Consider the following 16,851-nt stretch of genomic DNA (forward strand, 5'->3'; position numbering starts at 1 on the left):
TCAGTTTATGTTGAATAGATCCCAACAAAAGACTGCACCCTATAATCAGCATTATTTACCAGGGCTAGTGTTGTGACTGAATTCTTCCCTTCGTCCAAAAATGCTTTTAGTTACTATGGCAATATTTACTTGATCCTGGCAGTCCAGTGTTGATTTAGGGAGATAATTACCAGAAAAGAAGATGATGGAGATGTATTTTTGAGTGTCCTTGTCAGAAACAATGTTTATAAAAAATTAAATGAGACCAAAAAAGGCACATTGTCTTGCGCACAGACACCCTTTCCCGCAGCCTCACACCGGATGGCTGAGCTTTTCTTCCCTCCAAAGATGTTTATTAACACAGAACTCACTTCACTGGTGTCTTTAACAGTCTTTAAGGGGCTTATTAGTTTGTGTTTCCCATCGCCCACCCTGCATTTGAGACACAGAAACGGTCCTCCTATTTTTTTTTTTTTCCTCATCCTAGTGGATGTCAGGGGACCACTGCTGGGTTGCTGGGTACCTTTCACAGCCTGGTCTGAGCTGGGCACCACCCTGCATGCCAGGGTCAGGGCTGGTCACCATCGGATCCTCACTCTCCACTGAGGTATCTGCACAGGGACAAGCTTGAGTAGCTGAACTACAGATGTATAATCTGTCACCCCAACTGGGCCATTCCTGAGAGCAAAAGGGAGTGACACTGGCAGCCACCCTGGGACAGCAGCCATCCCCTGAACTGTCCTGGACAGATTGGCACAGGGGCCTTGATGTTCAAGACCCCACACTGCCCTGGACAGAGAACAACTTGTTAACATTCAGCATCCTCCAATCACCCCCGCCTTGGTTCTCATTTCCTTTTACACAAATGCATGCAAGTATCAGACCTGAAAATGTGTTACTGTCTAAGATATTATTTGATCATGGTAATTTTCCTGTCTGTGTTTTCCTCAATATGAAATTTTACTGTGACAATTACAAAAGTGAACAGGAAGTCTTGAATGCCTTAGACTTCTTTCGGTTATCATTTCTGTGTAGTTGTACTTTGTATCTTAGCTAACACTTCAGAAAATCTGAAAGTACGTCTGAGAAGCTAGAGAGTAAAGAACATGAACCAAATAATCTTTGAAAATACATTGTCCTGCTAACAGAGAAATCTGATGAATATTTTCTATACAATGTATAGTATTATGTAAGTTTGATTTCCTTCCCATTGGCTAAGATTTGGGAATATAAGAGGTACAGTAACAATGTCACATTCAGTACTTTATTATTAAGTACCTACTTGTTGTCTTGGTCAGTACCTACAAACACGTAGCTTTTAAAATGCTGGGGTTTTATAATAAAAAACAAAAATTATTTTTTTTTAATTTTTATAATTTAATACTCAAATTTGTCAAAAATTATCTCAAAGGCAATTCTTAGAATATTGAGATTGAAGTTTTGTTTTATTTTAAGAGGATATATACTTTTCTCACCAATGTTAATAAAATTCATAGAGACCACACATTATACATCTTATGTATGTATATGTGTATATGTGTGTGTACATGTGTATGTGAATATATATACACATATATATATATGAAGCTCAGTGACGTTTTCTTAAAATACTTTTTGTTCTCATTTTTCAAATATTGATTTCTTTTTTCCATAGAAGAAATCATGGCGAAACCTGTGGATGAGAACCTTCATTCAACTGCACAAGAAAACTCCAGTAGGAAGGAAGACAGATATGCTTGTTATCAAGAGCTCATGGTCAAATCCTTAATGCACTTGGGGAAATTTGATAAAAATGTGTCTGTTCAGTCCATAAGTGAAAACTTAAATGACAATGGCATCCAGTCTTTAAAAGCAACAAGTGACGAAACAGACGAGTGCTTTATGATTCATTCCAACAATGGAAGAGACAAATTCGAGGGTTCCCAGCCAGCGTTCTGCTCCTCCGACGACAACGAAAGTAACCCTGAAAGTACAGAGAATGGTTGGGACAGTGGCTCCAACTTCTCAGAAGAAACCAAACCACATACAGTCCCAAAGTACGTTTTAGCAGATAACAAAAAAGACTTATTGGAAGTTCCTGAAATAAAAACCGAAGGTGACAAATTTATGCCTTGTGAGAACAGGTGTGATTCTGAAACAGAAAGGAGAGACCCACAGAATGTTCCCATGGAACCCTTAGACAGGAAAGCCCAGCCTGCCTTCCCCGAGACCGAGGAAGCTGAGAGCGAGAGGCTGACAGCAGTGACGGAGGAGGCTGGTAACCTGGAGAAAGCAAAGGGGAATTTAAGTTTGCTGGAACAGGCGATTGCCCTGCAGGCTGAGCGAGGCTGTGTTTTCCACAACACCTACAAAGAGCTGGACAGGTTTCTGCTGGAGCACCTGTCAGGGGAAAGGCGACAAACCAAAGTTATTGACATGGGTGGAAGACAAATCTTTAACAATAAACGTAAGACACGTTTTTGCATTTATTTTAAGAATAAAATTGCTTTAGGGTTTGGAAAAAGAAATTACATTTAACTATTTCTTTCACATAGCTTTTTAACAACGAAATGCAAGGTAAAAATTAATTTATAATTATAAAAGAAACAATTTCTTTTTCCCTTACTCTCTGGATTATTCTCAGATCAAGTTCAGTCAGTTTTGCAATGTTTCATCCATGAAATAAGATTCATTACATCTATTTCTTTTAATCTAACTGCTTTTTTAAAAATACATCACTTTAAAAAGTGTTTTATTGAACATTGTACATCAGTACTTGTATTTTAGCCAAATCAATTCCAGAAACTTAATTTTTCTTTCCCACCCTCATTCTAGGATCATCTCACTGCTTTTGAGCTTCAAAATGATGTCAAGTCACTTGCAAGGCAGGTTTTATTCCAGGGATAAAACTGGATGTTAATGCATTTATAAACCTATAGTTTTACCAGCTCTCTAACTCCGGGCCCACAAATATCTAGGTCAAACTTGAATGAGAGAGTACATGTGCTTTGGGAAAACCTTAAAATTGTTCCTCAGACATTAGGAAAATTGTGTCCCTGGCTCCTATAGAGTATTTCCCCACACTCTCTCCCCAGAGTCTTGCACCAGATGGGCTGATGGTGATGTCAACTGTTGTGTGATGGTGATGTCAACTGTCATGTGGTGTCTCCCAGTGGTGTTCCTTCAATGCCTAAAATGCTTGTTTACAATGGGTATTTCCAGATTCAATCAGACTCAGTGCTCCAGAATTTGCATTTTTTAAGCAAGTTCTCAGGTGATTCTTGAGTACCCTGAAGTCTAAGAGCCACGGAATTAGGGATGGAGTATTTTAGAGAAAATCAAGGTCATGGACCCACAGAGCTTACAAGAATAACATGTTAGTATGATTTAGAAGTTCTGATTGCTCAGATTTATTCGTAAACAAATTGTATATTTTGTCATTTGAAATCCATTTTTGCAGTCATCTGTAATCTTGACAGATAATGTCTTGCAGCTCAGAGCTGAGAAATCAAAAATAAAATAAAATAGGGCCGGCCCGGTGGCGCACTGGAGAGTGCGCCGCTTGGGAGCGCGGTGGCGCTCCTGCCAAGGGTTCGGATCCCATGTGGAGACCAGTTCCCACTCACTGGCTGAGCGCGGTGCAGGCGCAACACCGAGGGTTGCGATCCCGTTGCCAGTCCCCGGTGTGGGCGAGACACCGAGGGTTGCGATCCCGTTACCGGTCAGTAAAAAAGACAAAAAAGGGAAAAATAAATAAATAAATAAAAAATAAAATAAAATAATGCCATGTGGTGAGGAGCAAGGTAACAATGCTACACAAACACCCTGAAAGGGTTAGAGTGAGGACAGAATGTGAATGGCTAGTGTGTGGTTTGGGACAGGACACTGTAGCTCTGTGCACTTCCACTAATATGCCACTTGTTGAATTTACCTGTCGTCGGTGGGGGGTTTTCACGAACTACAAAATCAGAAAAAAAAGATAAAATTTACTTCAAATTCCCAAAATCCATAATTTCTAATATACTATATTCCATTGATTCTAAGAGATATAGTTTCCCCATTTTAAGATTTCTGAAATTAGAAGGGTATGTTGTAGTTTAATTATCAAGAGTTTTTTTCTTTCTTAATAGTACACAAAATGATGTTTCATCTTACATCTGATAATATCTCACAGCCAATGAAATACAGTATCTGGAAAAACTTTATTTGAGCAATAGCTTAAAATACTTGACCATCCTTTGGTTATTTTTATAGAACTTTTTAAACTTTTTTCGTTTTCAGAAATTAACAAGGCAGGGCCGGCCCGGTGGCGCACTGCTACAGTGCGCTGCTTGGGAAGCGCGGCGGCGCTCCCGCCAAGGGTTCGGATCCCACGTACAGACCGGTTCCCACTCACTGGCTGAGCGAGGTGCGGGGGCAACACCGAGGGTTGCGATCCCGTTGCCAGTCCCGGTCCGGTATGGGGGCGACACTGAGGGTTGCGATCCGTTGCCGGACATGAAAAAAGACAAAAAGGAAAAAAAAAAAAAAAAGAAATTAACAAGGCAGTAGAATCTGTGTTTGTAAATGTTGGGCCAGTCGGAGACCTAGAGAATAGGCCAGAATGAGTCAACAGTATATCTTATTGTGTGGCTTATTGTTCTTCCCTGGGCTGTTAAAAGCCTCTGCAAGGAGATGGAGACAATGTAAGAATAAGGTGAAACCCACATTGCAGGGAAATACAGGCTTAGTCTGGGATGCCTGTAGAGTCCAAACTAAGTATTCACATTCCTGTTCCTTGCTCATGATGTGGGAGCCAGGGGCGCAAGAGGGATTTTTTTTTTTTTCCTGACATGTATTCCATGCTTTTAAGTCAACAGTCATCCCAACTGATAGTCCTATTCTCAAAATTCTCCACCCAACACACAACTCGTGCATGCAACTCCTCTGTGAAGGAGAGAACAGTAGAATTTTAAAATATCATTTCCCCCAACCTTCAGATGAGCCAGCAATTCTAAACTAAATTTGGTTATTCTATTGCTACTAAGCTCTGATTGAGACTTCAGGTCACAGTATAAGTAGAGTCACCATGTATTGTTATTTATTGCCCAGCCTGTGATACTTTGAGTAAAGTGGAGCGATATGAACCATTATATGAGTATATCAGATGTGAATAAGGACAATTCCAAGCAGACCAGGATGTGACATCACCAAAGGATAAGGTCACCCTCATTATGCAACATTGTGCAAAGAAGATAAAAGAAGAGCCTGGCTGCTAGCATCCACTGGCTCAGGCTGTGCCTTCTTGTCATGCAAACAGGTCCCGCCCTCCAGAGCATTTCATCTGCATCTTTGTTCCGCCCAGCAGAGGAGAGCCTCGCAGACAAAGAGGTGTATGGTGGACTGTCAGTGGGACCCGTGGGCAGGTGCCAGGCCTGCCTTATCTCCAACGCCCTCTCTGGCTTCCTGTAGACAGTGTGGCGAGGAGAGGGAAAACTCCACGCCAAACCTTTCCATGAGGTTTGGAAAGGTGGCCTCACCTGGAAGCGCATCAAACACACAGTGTTGCCCCCCTTTCTTCTAACATGCTCCCATGTGGTGTCAACCTCCTCAGTCCTCTTTAATCACACTTCAAGGATTTTGACTCCTCGTGGTCTACAGATTTTACATGCCCAGATCAACCTGAAAGTTGGCACTATTTGGGGCCCAAATAAAATACATATCCACAAAATCACAGAACGTCACACAACTCTTAATACGCCTCTTTGTCTCTTACAAAATACAACCAGTGTCGTGGCCACATGATCGCACTGAAACCCTGTCTCGTTAACATAAATGTCTGTCTTGGACGGCTCCCTCTCTTTGGCAACGGGTTGCTCACCTGCAACCTGCCGCTTTGACTCTCGACCCTCCTGCAGGCGGCGCCGGCGACGTCGTGAAGGCCCCGTGGCTCCTCCCCTTCTGCTGAAACCACGCCCCGATATAATTGCATTACAGGCAGCCCCTGTGCCCCATCTGCCCAGGACCGCTGTAGAATCCAACAACTGGGTGACGGGGTGACGTGCTATCACAGAGGCACGTCTGCTCTTGCAGTGCTGGGCCCTGGAGACGGCTGTTGCGTCCCAGGCAGTGGCCTGCGCTAGGGGCCGCCTCGAGCAGGAGCACGTGGAGGCTCTGCAGCTTCGCACGGCAGGGCCCTTCCAGGCAGGATCGCACAGGTTATCTATCACTCTCAGCACCGCGTGCGCTCGTTGTTCCTGATGCTTCCTGAACTGAGGATCCCGCAGCCCAGCTTCTCCCTTCTCCCCCGCTTCTTGGGGGCGCGGACTCCCCGAGACTGACTTCCTTCCTTCTGAGCGCGTGTTCCGGGCCATCGGGCTTGAAGGTGCATTCCCGTTCTAAGTTTACCTACCGTCTCAACCATGAATACGAACGTTTCTAAATAAGCCTCCGTTTGTGTTAGCTCTAGCCTCATCAGTATTCATGTGCAGTGCTCATTCATTTGACGTATTTATATAGCCCTTTGTCTAACCCTCGGCAATGTGTGTGCCAGGACATGAAACCCCCTGTAGGCGCTGTTCCTTGGCGGCGGGCAGTGCGTCAGGACGCGGTCCTTCCAGCCCCTGGCTGCACCCACGGCTCCACTTGGCAGTGCCCGCTGGGCCACTGGGAAGGCGCCCCGCTCTGCACTCTTTCTGCAAGTCTCCCGAAAGAACATTTTCAGTTTTCGGTTTCCGTATTCGGAGTGACACCAACAGCTTCTTCCCCACAGTCACTGCATATTGATCCTAAGTGGCAACCCATCAGGGTTTTCTTGAGACCCTGCAGCACTTTGATGACACGGGCAGGGCACGGGAGGGCACTCTAGACACCCTGCACTGACTGTGACCAGCCACGCGGTGCATGAGCGGCCCGGCCACATGCTGCCCGGGACCCCGCGAAAGGCCAGAGAAGACTTTCTTAGATGTGGCGGGTTCTTCTTTTTGTAATTTTAAATCCGGCTTTTTCTAGACTCTTTCAATAGGAAGGAGTTTGGGTTTAAACAATTCTTTCTTCTTTCTCACTTTTTTTCTTTTTGGATGCTTGTTCATCGTTTGGCGTAGGGTTGATTTTTCATAATGAAGCTCTAACTACAATATGTGACATGACAACTTAAAACCGTCTCTGTATTTTAACACTCCCTTGACCTGTGTCATCCTTTGCTTAGGAAGCCAAGAAAACTGAAAACATGTTTTATGTTCCTGCAGGTCTTAGTTGAGGGTCTTATTCAAGGCAATGTGAGAAGAATGTTTATGATGGTAAAACTGAATAAAGTAAGAATGTCACCCTGCAAGGCCACTCTATTGAATGGGAAGGGAAAGAAAAATAACCAAACGCATTTCTCAATTTAATCTCTCTGTAGATTCGCCGAGGCCTGAAAAGAGGGAGACCAAGTGTCCCATCCCTGGGTGTGATGGCACGGGACATGTGACGGGGCTCTACCCCCACCACCGCAGCCTTTCGGGGTGCCCCCACAAAGTGCGGGTCCCCCTGGAAAGTGAGTACTGTTTAGCCCTAGGAGTAGGCACCTTCTCACATGCACCACAGCACCACGATGTAATCCTCTTTCTCTCCCAATTTGGAATTAGGATTGGAAACATAAAGTTTTCTCTCTGTGTCAAGCCAATCTAGCTGTGTATTTTAAAATCTAGTGTATCTGATAGAAAATCTGAGGTACAATCAGGCAAACAGCTCAGGAGACAACTTCCATTGGGAAGGTAGTTTGTTACTCACAGTTCCCAACAGGCAGGGCAGGGTTGCACCATGCCACAAAGGGCCACCAAAGAAGCACCAAGGTGGATCAGGGGCAGAGGGAGGTCAAACTGTGGGCAGGAGCCTTTATGATGGCATATGGGTGAAGGAGCAGGCAAAACAGGGCAAGCAGCCTCAGGACTAGCTGGTTTGAAAAATTCCAGGGCTCTGGGGCATAGGGCTGTCCCTAGTTGTCTGGTCCCTGGCCCTAGGTTGACTAGGACAGGTGGACAGTGGCCCAGCATGTGACAGCCCAATAAAGGAGGCAGTTGGAGTGTGGGTTCTGGGTTGGTTGGTTTGCATTTTTAAAATGTGCTTGTGGGCAAGTTGCTACTCTCTCTAGGAATTGGCTAGCTCTGGGAAGGGCAGTCCCTTCAGGGTCAGCATGTCCCCAGATGTCAAAGCATCCAGGTATAGAAAATAAGCCATGGTTCTCACAGTGTGTGACCGCACAGTCCTTTCTCACTTGTAGGCATGGCTTCCTTAAGGCCAGGCCCAGTCTCAGCCTCCATGCATCACGGGGTAGTCACCAGTGTCCTCCTCACCTCCCTCACGGTGGGAATGCACACTCTGATGTGTTGTCTCCACAGCAGCCAAGGCCCTGAGCAAGAGCAAACCTTAGCCTGTCCCTCCACCCATAGTGCCTGGTGAGCTGGGACACTGGGCTTAAAGGAAAGGGCTGCCACCTGCAAGGTTGTAACGCATCAACATGTAGCAGCCATTACTCTTCCAACCTCCTTACTGAGACACCTTTTGGGCCGTTCAAAGCACAGAAATCGGAACACCTCACTGTCACCTTTCTCAAAAGCAAGACTTTGCAAATCACTGAATCCAGTCAGCTGAACACTGTCCTGCTGGCTTAGCAGCTCCTCAAACAGATCCTGTGACTGTTCACTCAGCCATACTCTTGCCAATAACCATAGGCAGTGGGGGGCGGGTGAGCAAAGAATCAAAATAATGTCACTTGGGAAATAAAGAAGACTATGCGCAGCACTTCAAATTGTGGGGAAAGATAGAACTCTTTGACAAATATTGTTCTCCATCTACTCCCCCAAGGAAAAGCACATAAATCTAAAAGGAACATTATTAGCTTTTCAGCTTAAATAAATACAAGCAGAATAGTCTCATTTAAGTCTACTGTTAAATACAGCATGGAGTTTAGAGAAATTAAAACTTGAACTGGATTGCTGGATTGGATTTCTGAAGTTCTCAAGTGCTAATTTGTTTCAATATGAATATGTGGGGAGGGATCATGGTGGATTATGTAACTACAGTCATTCGAATGCAAAGTTGAGAAATAAGCTTGTTGGTGTGTTATGTATTTATGGTAAATTATTTTTTCCTTTTACATGATATTTTGTGCTCAGTTCTTGCCATGCATGAAAATGTGCTCAAGTGTCCCACCCCAGGATGCACAGGAAGGGGGCACGTGAACAGCAACCGCAGCACCCACAGGAGGTAATTCTGATTAGAGGCTGATCGCTTCAAGCAGTGACAGACTTTCCACCAGTAAGACAGGGAGCTCGCAGCATGTTATGGGAATCGCCGCACCACTGTCAAATATGTTGCACTTGAAATAGATAAGAAGTATTCTCAGTGTGCGCAGAGTCAAAAAGAAAAGAAAATTACCTCATTATTTCCTTTCCCAGAAAATTTTTTATTAGTAGCTGATTATGATAATAAAATAATGTTATATTTAAAGGTGCTGGAGTTATATACTCATGTAGTCATCCAAGTAGAGCATGTTCTCTTTTGCTCCGGAACTTCCTCATCGCTCCTTGACACTGAAAGGGGTTGCTTATGAGTTATCTTGGATCCCATCCAATAGGCATTAAAAAGGTACCAAAAGGACTTCAGCATACAGTACTTTTGACTGTAAACCAGGCAGAGGAGAGACATCATTTAATTGAGATTGCAACTAAAATAAAACACGTATATGTGCACTTATATACAAATTTATTGTTTATATATAAGTATTTTTGGTGAAAATACTCATTATTTTATGTTTGCATTTTGTATGACATGTAGATTATGGGATACTATTTGACTTACAATCATACTGCCAGAAAACTTCATATTCTGCACTTGTAATTTAAATTGAAGTATACAGTTTAGTCTCTAAACTTTTGCTAAAGATCCTAAGATAAATCACAGAGTTAACATGATAACTTCTATAGTTGGATACATTGCAGTTGGGATGATCAGATTTTACTTAAAATGTTAAGAAGTTTCATAATACTTTAGTTATTTGTCCCTTACACAATATTTTGATTTTTTGTTAATGAATTTGTGACCTTCCACCTCTGAGATGGGGATGGGGGACACGTGTTGACACTAGAGTTGGGATCTTCTAGTACGAGAGTGGTGCTGAGATGAACTGTTAACATGACTTAACGTTTAGTGGTGCCAAGTATGCTGTGAGGCACATGGCAAAGCAAATCACACTATCATTTTAACTCAAATCCTCCCATTTTTCTTTTTTTCAACAGTCTTTCTGGTTGTCCAATTGCTGCAGCTGAAAAATTGGCAATGTCCCAGGATAAAAATCAGCTTGATTCTCCCCAAACCGGGCAGTGTCCTGACCAGGCCCACAGGTATGAACCTCCCAGGAAGTTCCTGATGCTCTATTCATGCGAGGCTCCTACACAGTGGGCCTCCTGTCCCTCAGGTGTCACTTCCTTGTGGCTTGACCTTCAATCTCAGCCACCAATAGACCAGTGTGGACAGCCACTGGAGAGGCTGCTCTACTTAATGGTATTATCGTTCAAACGAACTGCGCGACAGACCCTCCGGAAGTGTAACTTGAAATTCATCTTTTTGCAAAGGTAACATAATGTGGATGAATCTAAAAGAAATAGCACATACAATAACATATATTAATCAAACTTCTGAATCACTAAATGGAAGACATCAAAAGCAAGTCAGGTGAATTCACCTGTATGATTGATGTCACCTTTCTGCCTGGAGAAAATGCCATCACGCCCACTCAAAATATGTGGTGCTATATATTCATCCTTCAAGTCCACCTATACATACAGTTTCTTTAAAACAAAAAATTATTCCATTATTGATAGCTTTTAATAAAATCCTAGAAACTCCCAGATTCTTCACAGTATCTAGTAGTTTGGAAGATCTCACATCTAAATAATAGTATGCATGATGATGTTTAATGTGAAGTTATATGTTTATTATAATAAAAAGGATGTGTGCAGAAAAAGTGATTTTCGAATTAAGATAGATTTAGATGATCAGATAACTTGTTCCTAAGTCACTAAAATGCAAACAGCTATTAGGCATATCAATATTTTTAGGATATGATTTCCCTTAATATTTAACTTCTATAGATTTAATTTAAAAAGTCAAAATTGGCATGCGAGTCACATGAGTGAAAAACATATGTCAAGTGAAGATCATGAATTACTGAATAAATAGCAATTAAAAATCTTAAAACAGGATTCTTAGTATTACTATATTCACTACTTTCTCCCTGAGTAGGCTACTTATCAAATATAAAAACGTTTTATTTTGCTTATTTCTTAAAAGATTAATATTTTAGATTAGAACTTTTATGCAACTTTAGGGCTAGAAATCAAGTTATATGTATAATAATAAGATCAACCAGTCACTCAAATATTTTTTTATCTAATCCAAAAAGCATCAGTGAAACTCTGACATTCTGATGAGCTGGGCATGTTTTGATGGAAAAGAAATAAATATAGATGGATGGATAGATAGATAGATAGATAGATAGATAGATATTGCTAAATTCTGAAATGTATATTTATTTATGTTTTCTTCCAGTTAGACCACAGCAGAAAAACATTTGTATTTTCTTTGGCTGAAATTGGTGCTGCACAGATATGTTGTCCTTCTTTAATCCAAATTCAGTAATTCTAGAGGAATATCTAATTCACATTTAACTTGGATTGGGATAATTAGATTAAAGATGTGATAGCTACTATAATACAGTAATTTGGATTCGTATTGAAATGATGGCAATTTAATAAATAAAATATTGAAATACTATTTAAAATATTACTTAAATCGGCAAAAACATCAATGAGATAATAAGATGAAAAGCTTAAGAAGAAACTCAATTCAGGGGCCGGCCCGGTGGCGCACTGCTACAGTGCGCCGCTTGGGAGTGCGGCGGCGCTCCCGCCGAGGGTTCGGATCCCACATACAGACCGGCTGCTCACTGGCTGAGCGAGGTGCGGGCGCAGCGCCGAGGGTTGCGATCCTGTTGCCGGACACGAAAAAAGACAAAAAAAAAAAAGAAACTCAATTCAGGAATTGAATTTCTGGTGTCTGCAGTGCCCCTCTTAGCTGTGAGGCTCTGCCAGCTCTGCAGAACTGGGTGGAGCTCAGCATCCCTTCTTCTGAACAGAATATAATGACATTCCTCACTAGTGACAATTGTGGCTATTTGCTGCTAGTCTGATCAACAATTCTAGCAATATAATGTGCACACCTTCTCAGTGCTTAACCAGTTCTTACTGATAGTTACATGGCCCTTTTCTCTAAGGAGCTCAAAATGCTAATAAACATCAAATGCTTGCTTCTCGTGACGTGTGTGAGATGAGTGGAGGACTTCATCTTCCCATTCTACTGATGAAGACTGGGACACAAAACATGCAGTACCATCATAGCAACACAGAACCCAAAGCATCTCATTGTGTCTCACTCTGGGTCTAGGGCACTATGCTCTGTCGTGCTGCAATCCCGTCTCTGTGGGTACCCACAGGCAGTGATGTGTCTGTCTACTATAAATTCACTAATATTCTCACCAGTAGTTTTACTGTATTTCTTTTGAACTACTTTCCCTCTCTTTCTAGGACAAGCTTGGTGAAGCAAATTGAATTCAATTTCCGATCACAAGCCATCACCTCTCCCAGAGCCATGATGTCCAAAGAACAAGAGAAGTTTGGAAAAGTACCCTTTGATTATGCCAGTTTTGATGCCCAAGTTTTTGGTAAATGCCCCCTGGTACAAACGGGGCAAGGACGAAAAACACCACCGTTTCCTGAATGTAAGCTTCGAGCTCTAATACTTATTCCTCCAAGATGCATCTTGTATGTGTATATGTGTGTGTCTGTGTGGGGCACTGTACTCAAATATGCTTCTTACAGCTAGCAGGAGAGAAAATATATTGTACAGTGAAATAAAATAAGGAAAATAGTAATAAGCCAATTTATACCACTAATTTTATACAAAAGTTATGCTGAATATGGTGAATAGTTAATGGATTAATTATTCTACAAATATGGTGCCATTGTTGAATCTAAATACAATAATTCTGAAGAAATATTTAATTCACATTTTGCTGGGATTGAGATTAATATATTGAAAAATGTGATAGCTATTGTAATACAGTAATTTTATTCATATTGAAAGTATGGAAACCTAACAGACAAAATGTTGAAATACTGTTTAATATATTACTTAAATTAGCAGAAGCTTTCAGACTGAATATGGAGGAGAGGTAAGAAGTCTAAGAAATTCACAATTCAGGAATCAAGATTTTACCCAGAAAAAAAAAAAAATATGTGATGGTAAAGATGCTTACCCACAAATTTGAGAATTAATATAGAAACATTTAAAATAATTTAATACCCTTTAATGTAGAAGACCATAGCTCAAAGATGGTGTAGCATATATAACTTGCTGTTTTTACTTACATATTTCCTTACACGTTGTTTGGAGTCCTCACATATTCCAGTGAAAAGGTGAGATAGTAAATGTTGGGAACAAACACAGGAAATGATTTCTACATTACCATAACTTAACTTCCATAAAGGAAGAAGCTAAATAATTCCCACTTTACGTCCACCATAGACCATGAACTTTCTATAACGTCTGTGAATTCATGGAATCCCTTTGATCCTATACCAGGTTACCTAGACTGAGTGCTCAGATGAACACAGGATATTTGCTTCATTATGTGATGCTGATCAACTCTTTCAGAGAATGAGAACCTGGCTGTGCATAAATAGACTTGAAAGGAATTTGTCCAGCAGTGACAAGGACATTATATTCCAAAAGATATTTTACCTATTTTAACCAAAAATAGTTTCCTCTAACATATATAACCACTGACAACCTGTTAGATTCAGGAAAAAAAATACACACACACACACACACACGTGCATGTGCATGCACACATTTTATGCTATCTATCCATACAATCCATATACACACACACACACACACACGTGCATGTGCATGCACACATTTTATGCTATCTATCCATACAATCCATATACATAACACACACTACATATATGTATGTATGTATATAAAAGGACATTTATTTATGTGTCTTCATATATGTATATCCATACATATATACACACATACACACACATATATGTTTAATTCAAGTGAACCTAGTTAATAAGAGCATTCTATATACTCATATAGTATGGATGTTGATTTTTAAAAGTGCAAAACATTCAGTGACATTTTCATATTCTTGTAATTACAGGAATAACATTTGGTAATGTTTTAAATTTTGTTTTATAAAAAGTGGCAAATACTTAAAATAAACAATATTTAATGCAAAATAAATAGCTAAATGATTTTATATCAGCCCACATTAAATCTTGGGTGTTTCTCCTGTAACCCTGAGTGACATTTACACATATCTCAGAGTGAAGAGAAATATTTTTAATTCTATCTCTCAGTAGTGCCTTGGTACCCACAACAGAAACCTAGAACTTAAACTCAGCCTTGATAACTAAATTGCCTTTCTGTTCACCTTGAGAACATTTCCTCCATGTCCTTTGCTAATCTTTCTCTCCCGGAATATGCAAAATGCGAGCTTATTATAGACTCTGCTGTCTCTTTAGTTCCGTTTAGTTGGACGAAGAGCAACTTCCATTGGTTAAGCACAAAACAGACCTGCATATCAAATAATAAAAATATGATTGCATGGCTAAGTAGAAATTGATATGTGAAAACAAGGACATATTTTTTCTCTGCTAGAATTACTGGTCCTCATACATATACAGTTTTTAGGTAAATGCTTTAAGCTCTGTAGTCCCTGATGGGTTTTGCTAATGTGTGTTTTATCTACAATTTTTTGCCACAAATATTGCCAGTGCACCTGCCCCATAATATTATGGAGTTTTTATGATAAGAAGTGCAAATACGAAAAATATTAAAAGAATAGGCATTCTTTCCCAGCAATCATATCATCTGATCTGTGAACCTTGGTGAACACCAGTCTGAATAACCTTCATTTAATGTACCAATGGATAGTGGATTGTGTTTTAATTTATTCTTCACATATTTTAATGCAAGAAGTTATATCTTAAAAAAAACAAATCTATTTAATGACTAAAACCACATACATGCAATTGCTAATCAAATCTCTCTTCAACAGCAAAGCATTTTTCAAATCCAGTGAAATTTCCTAATCGACTGCCTAGTGCAGGCGCCCACACACAGAGCCCCAGTCGTGCCAGCTCTTATAGCTACGGTCAATGCAGTGAAGACACCCACATAGCAGCAGCTGCTGCCATCCTGAACCTTTCCACCCGCTGCAAGGGAGCCACAGACATCCTCTCCAACAAACCACAGAGTCTGCATGCCAAGGTAGGCTGGTCCAAGAGCCTGGAGGGTGGGCCAGCGACTGAACCATGAGAATAACTGCCTTTCATGTTCCTGACTACACTCACTACCCCTCGCTCCCCCGCCCCTGAAGCCACCCCTCCCTGTCTTAGGAACAACTCAGAGGAACACTGTCAGGGATGAGCTTGGGGAGGGTTCAAAGGAGAACAGATGAGTACATATCTCGCTTTGTGGCTCTTTCTGAAGACTGTGTACCAAAGTTTGGGGAGAAGTGAGTTATGGAGACTGGTTAGGTAGAATTTACAGATTTCAAACCTATTTTTATTATGGGGAATTGGGCACACAAGAAAAGAGGATTGCTATTAAAACAAATCTCAGCAATGAAAGCTTTTTGCTGTCTGCAAATCAAAGATGGTTAAGTAAAGTTTGATTAAATGATGACTTGTAAACATTTGCTAAATTGACCCATGCAATTTTATTATTGCTACTATATAACATAAGATAGTCTAAGTTGCTTTAGTATTCTTAAAGGACACCTGGTAAAACCTGTATGTTAAGCCTACAGGAGATGTTTACAGAGGGGGGAGAATTCAGAGCATTCAAGTCCAAAATCAAATTCTGTGAAGTTTATGGCAATGCCATGTTTCTGAAGCCTCTAACCCTGAAACTCGGGTGATTCAAGTTCATAGTTCTTTCTTTCCCCTTTAAGAGCAGCTTGGTCCCCAGTGTGGTCAGCTGCTTGCCTGTGCCGTGCCAGGCCTTCAGGAGAGCAGGTAACGCCGTGCCACCGAGCATTTGACAGAAGAATCAGAATCAGCTTCTGGACAAAGCTGAGCCAAGTAAACCCCAGGAATAGTTGGTGGCCAAAAACCACTCAAAAACAATTTTTAAACAAATGAGGTTCTTAAACAAAGAAAAACACATCAGCTAAAAATATAAAAATACCAAGCTGTCCAAATTCAAAGGAATCCATGTCACAAAATATTTACATAGATGAAGGATTTGGGGAATATTAAAAATACAACTTTAGTTACTTTTAAATTCACTTTTTAAAATGTGAATAAATTTCATCTTTTTAAAGGAATATTCTAATATGTTACCTGCTTGGAGAAATACGAAAGTAGCTTCCTTCTTAGTACTTTATTCTTTTGTTGTCTAGGCTATCCTATAAGAATAAAAGTAACAATATTATAATTATTAATGTTACTGAAATTACTCAAGCAAATGGTTCCAGAATGAATGCTTTTTATTTGCACATGTAGATAGTTTCTGTTCCTGAGAATTCTGCTTTTAACCTGTACATTCTCCATGTTCTATTAAATTGCTGATGTCAAACAGTGTATCAGAAAAAGATGACTCAAATTTGAGGGGTTTTTTCCTTATCAATACATGTTCTTCTCTTTTAAAAACACATTTGAGAATTCTGCTTTTAACCTGTACATTCTCCATGTTCTATTAAATTGCTGATGTCAAACAATGTATCAAAAGAAGACTCAAATTTGAGGGGTTTTTTCCTTATCAATACATGTTCTTCTCTTTTAAAAACACATT

At 40.7% G+C, this 16,851-nt stretch overlaps 1 protein-coding gene across 1 annotated transcript in view; it reads left to right on the forward strand.

The window, feature by feature from the left end:
- ST18 (suppression of tumorigenicity 18, zinc finger) overlaps positions 1-16,851 on the forward strand; it is an 88,717-nt gene that overhangs the window by 43,948 nt on the left and 27,918 nt on the right. Inside the window, exons 5-10 of the mRNA XM_008591749.1 lie at positions 1,634-2,425; positions 7,340-7,474; positions 9,096-9,186; positions 10,218-10,322; positions 12,564-12,757; positions 15,113-15,324. Of these exons, the coding sequence (XP_008589971.1) occupies positions 1,634-2,425; positions 7,340-7,474; positions 9,096-9,186; positions 10,218-10,322; positions 12,564-12,757; positions 15,113-15,324 (1,529 nt within the window). The remainder of the gene's footprint in view (positions 1-1,633; positions 2,426-7,339; positions 7,475-9,095; positions 9,187-10,217; positions 10,323-12,563; positions 12,758-15,112; positions 15,325-16,851) is intronic.

This window comes from Galeopterus variegatus, unplaced genomic scaffold (genome assembly GCF_000696425.1).
Source record: "Galeopterus variegatus unplaced genomic scaffold, G_variegatus-3.0.2 Scaffold7250, whole genome shotgun sequence".
Lineage (NCBI taxonomy): Eukaryota > Metazoa > Chordata > Mammalia > Dermoptera > Cynocephalidae > Galeopterus > Galeopterus variegatus.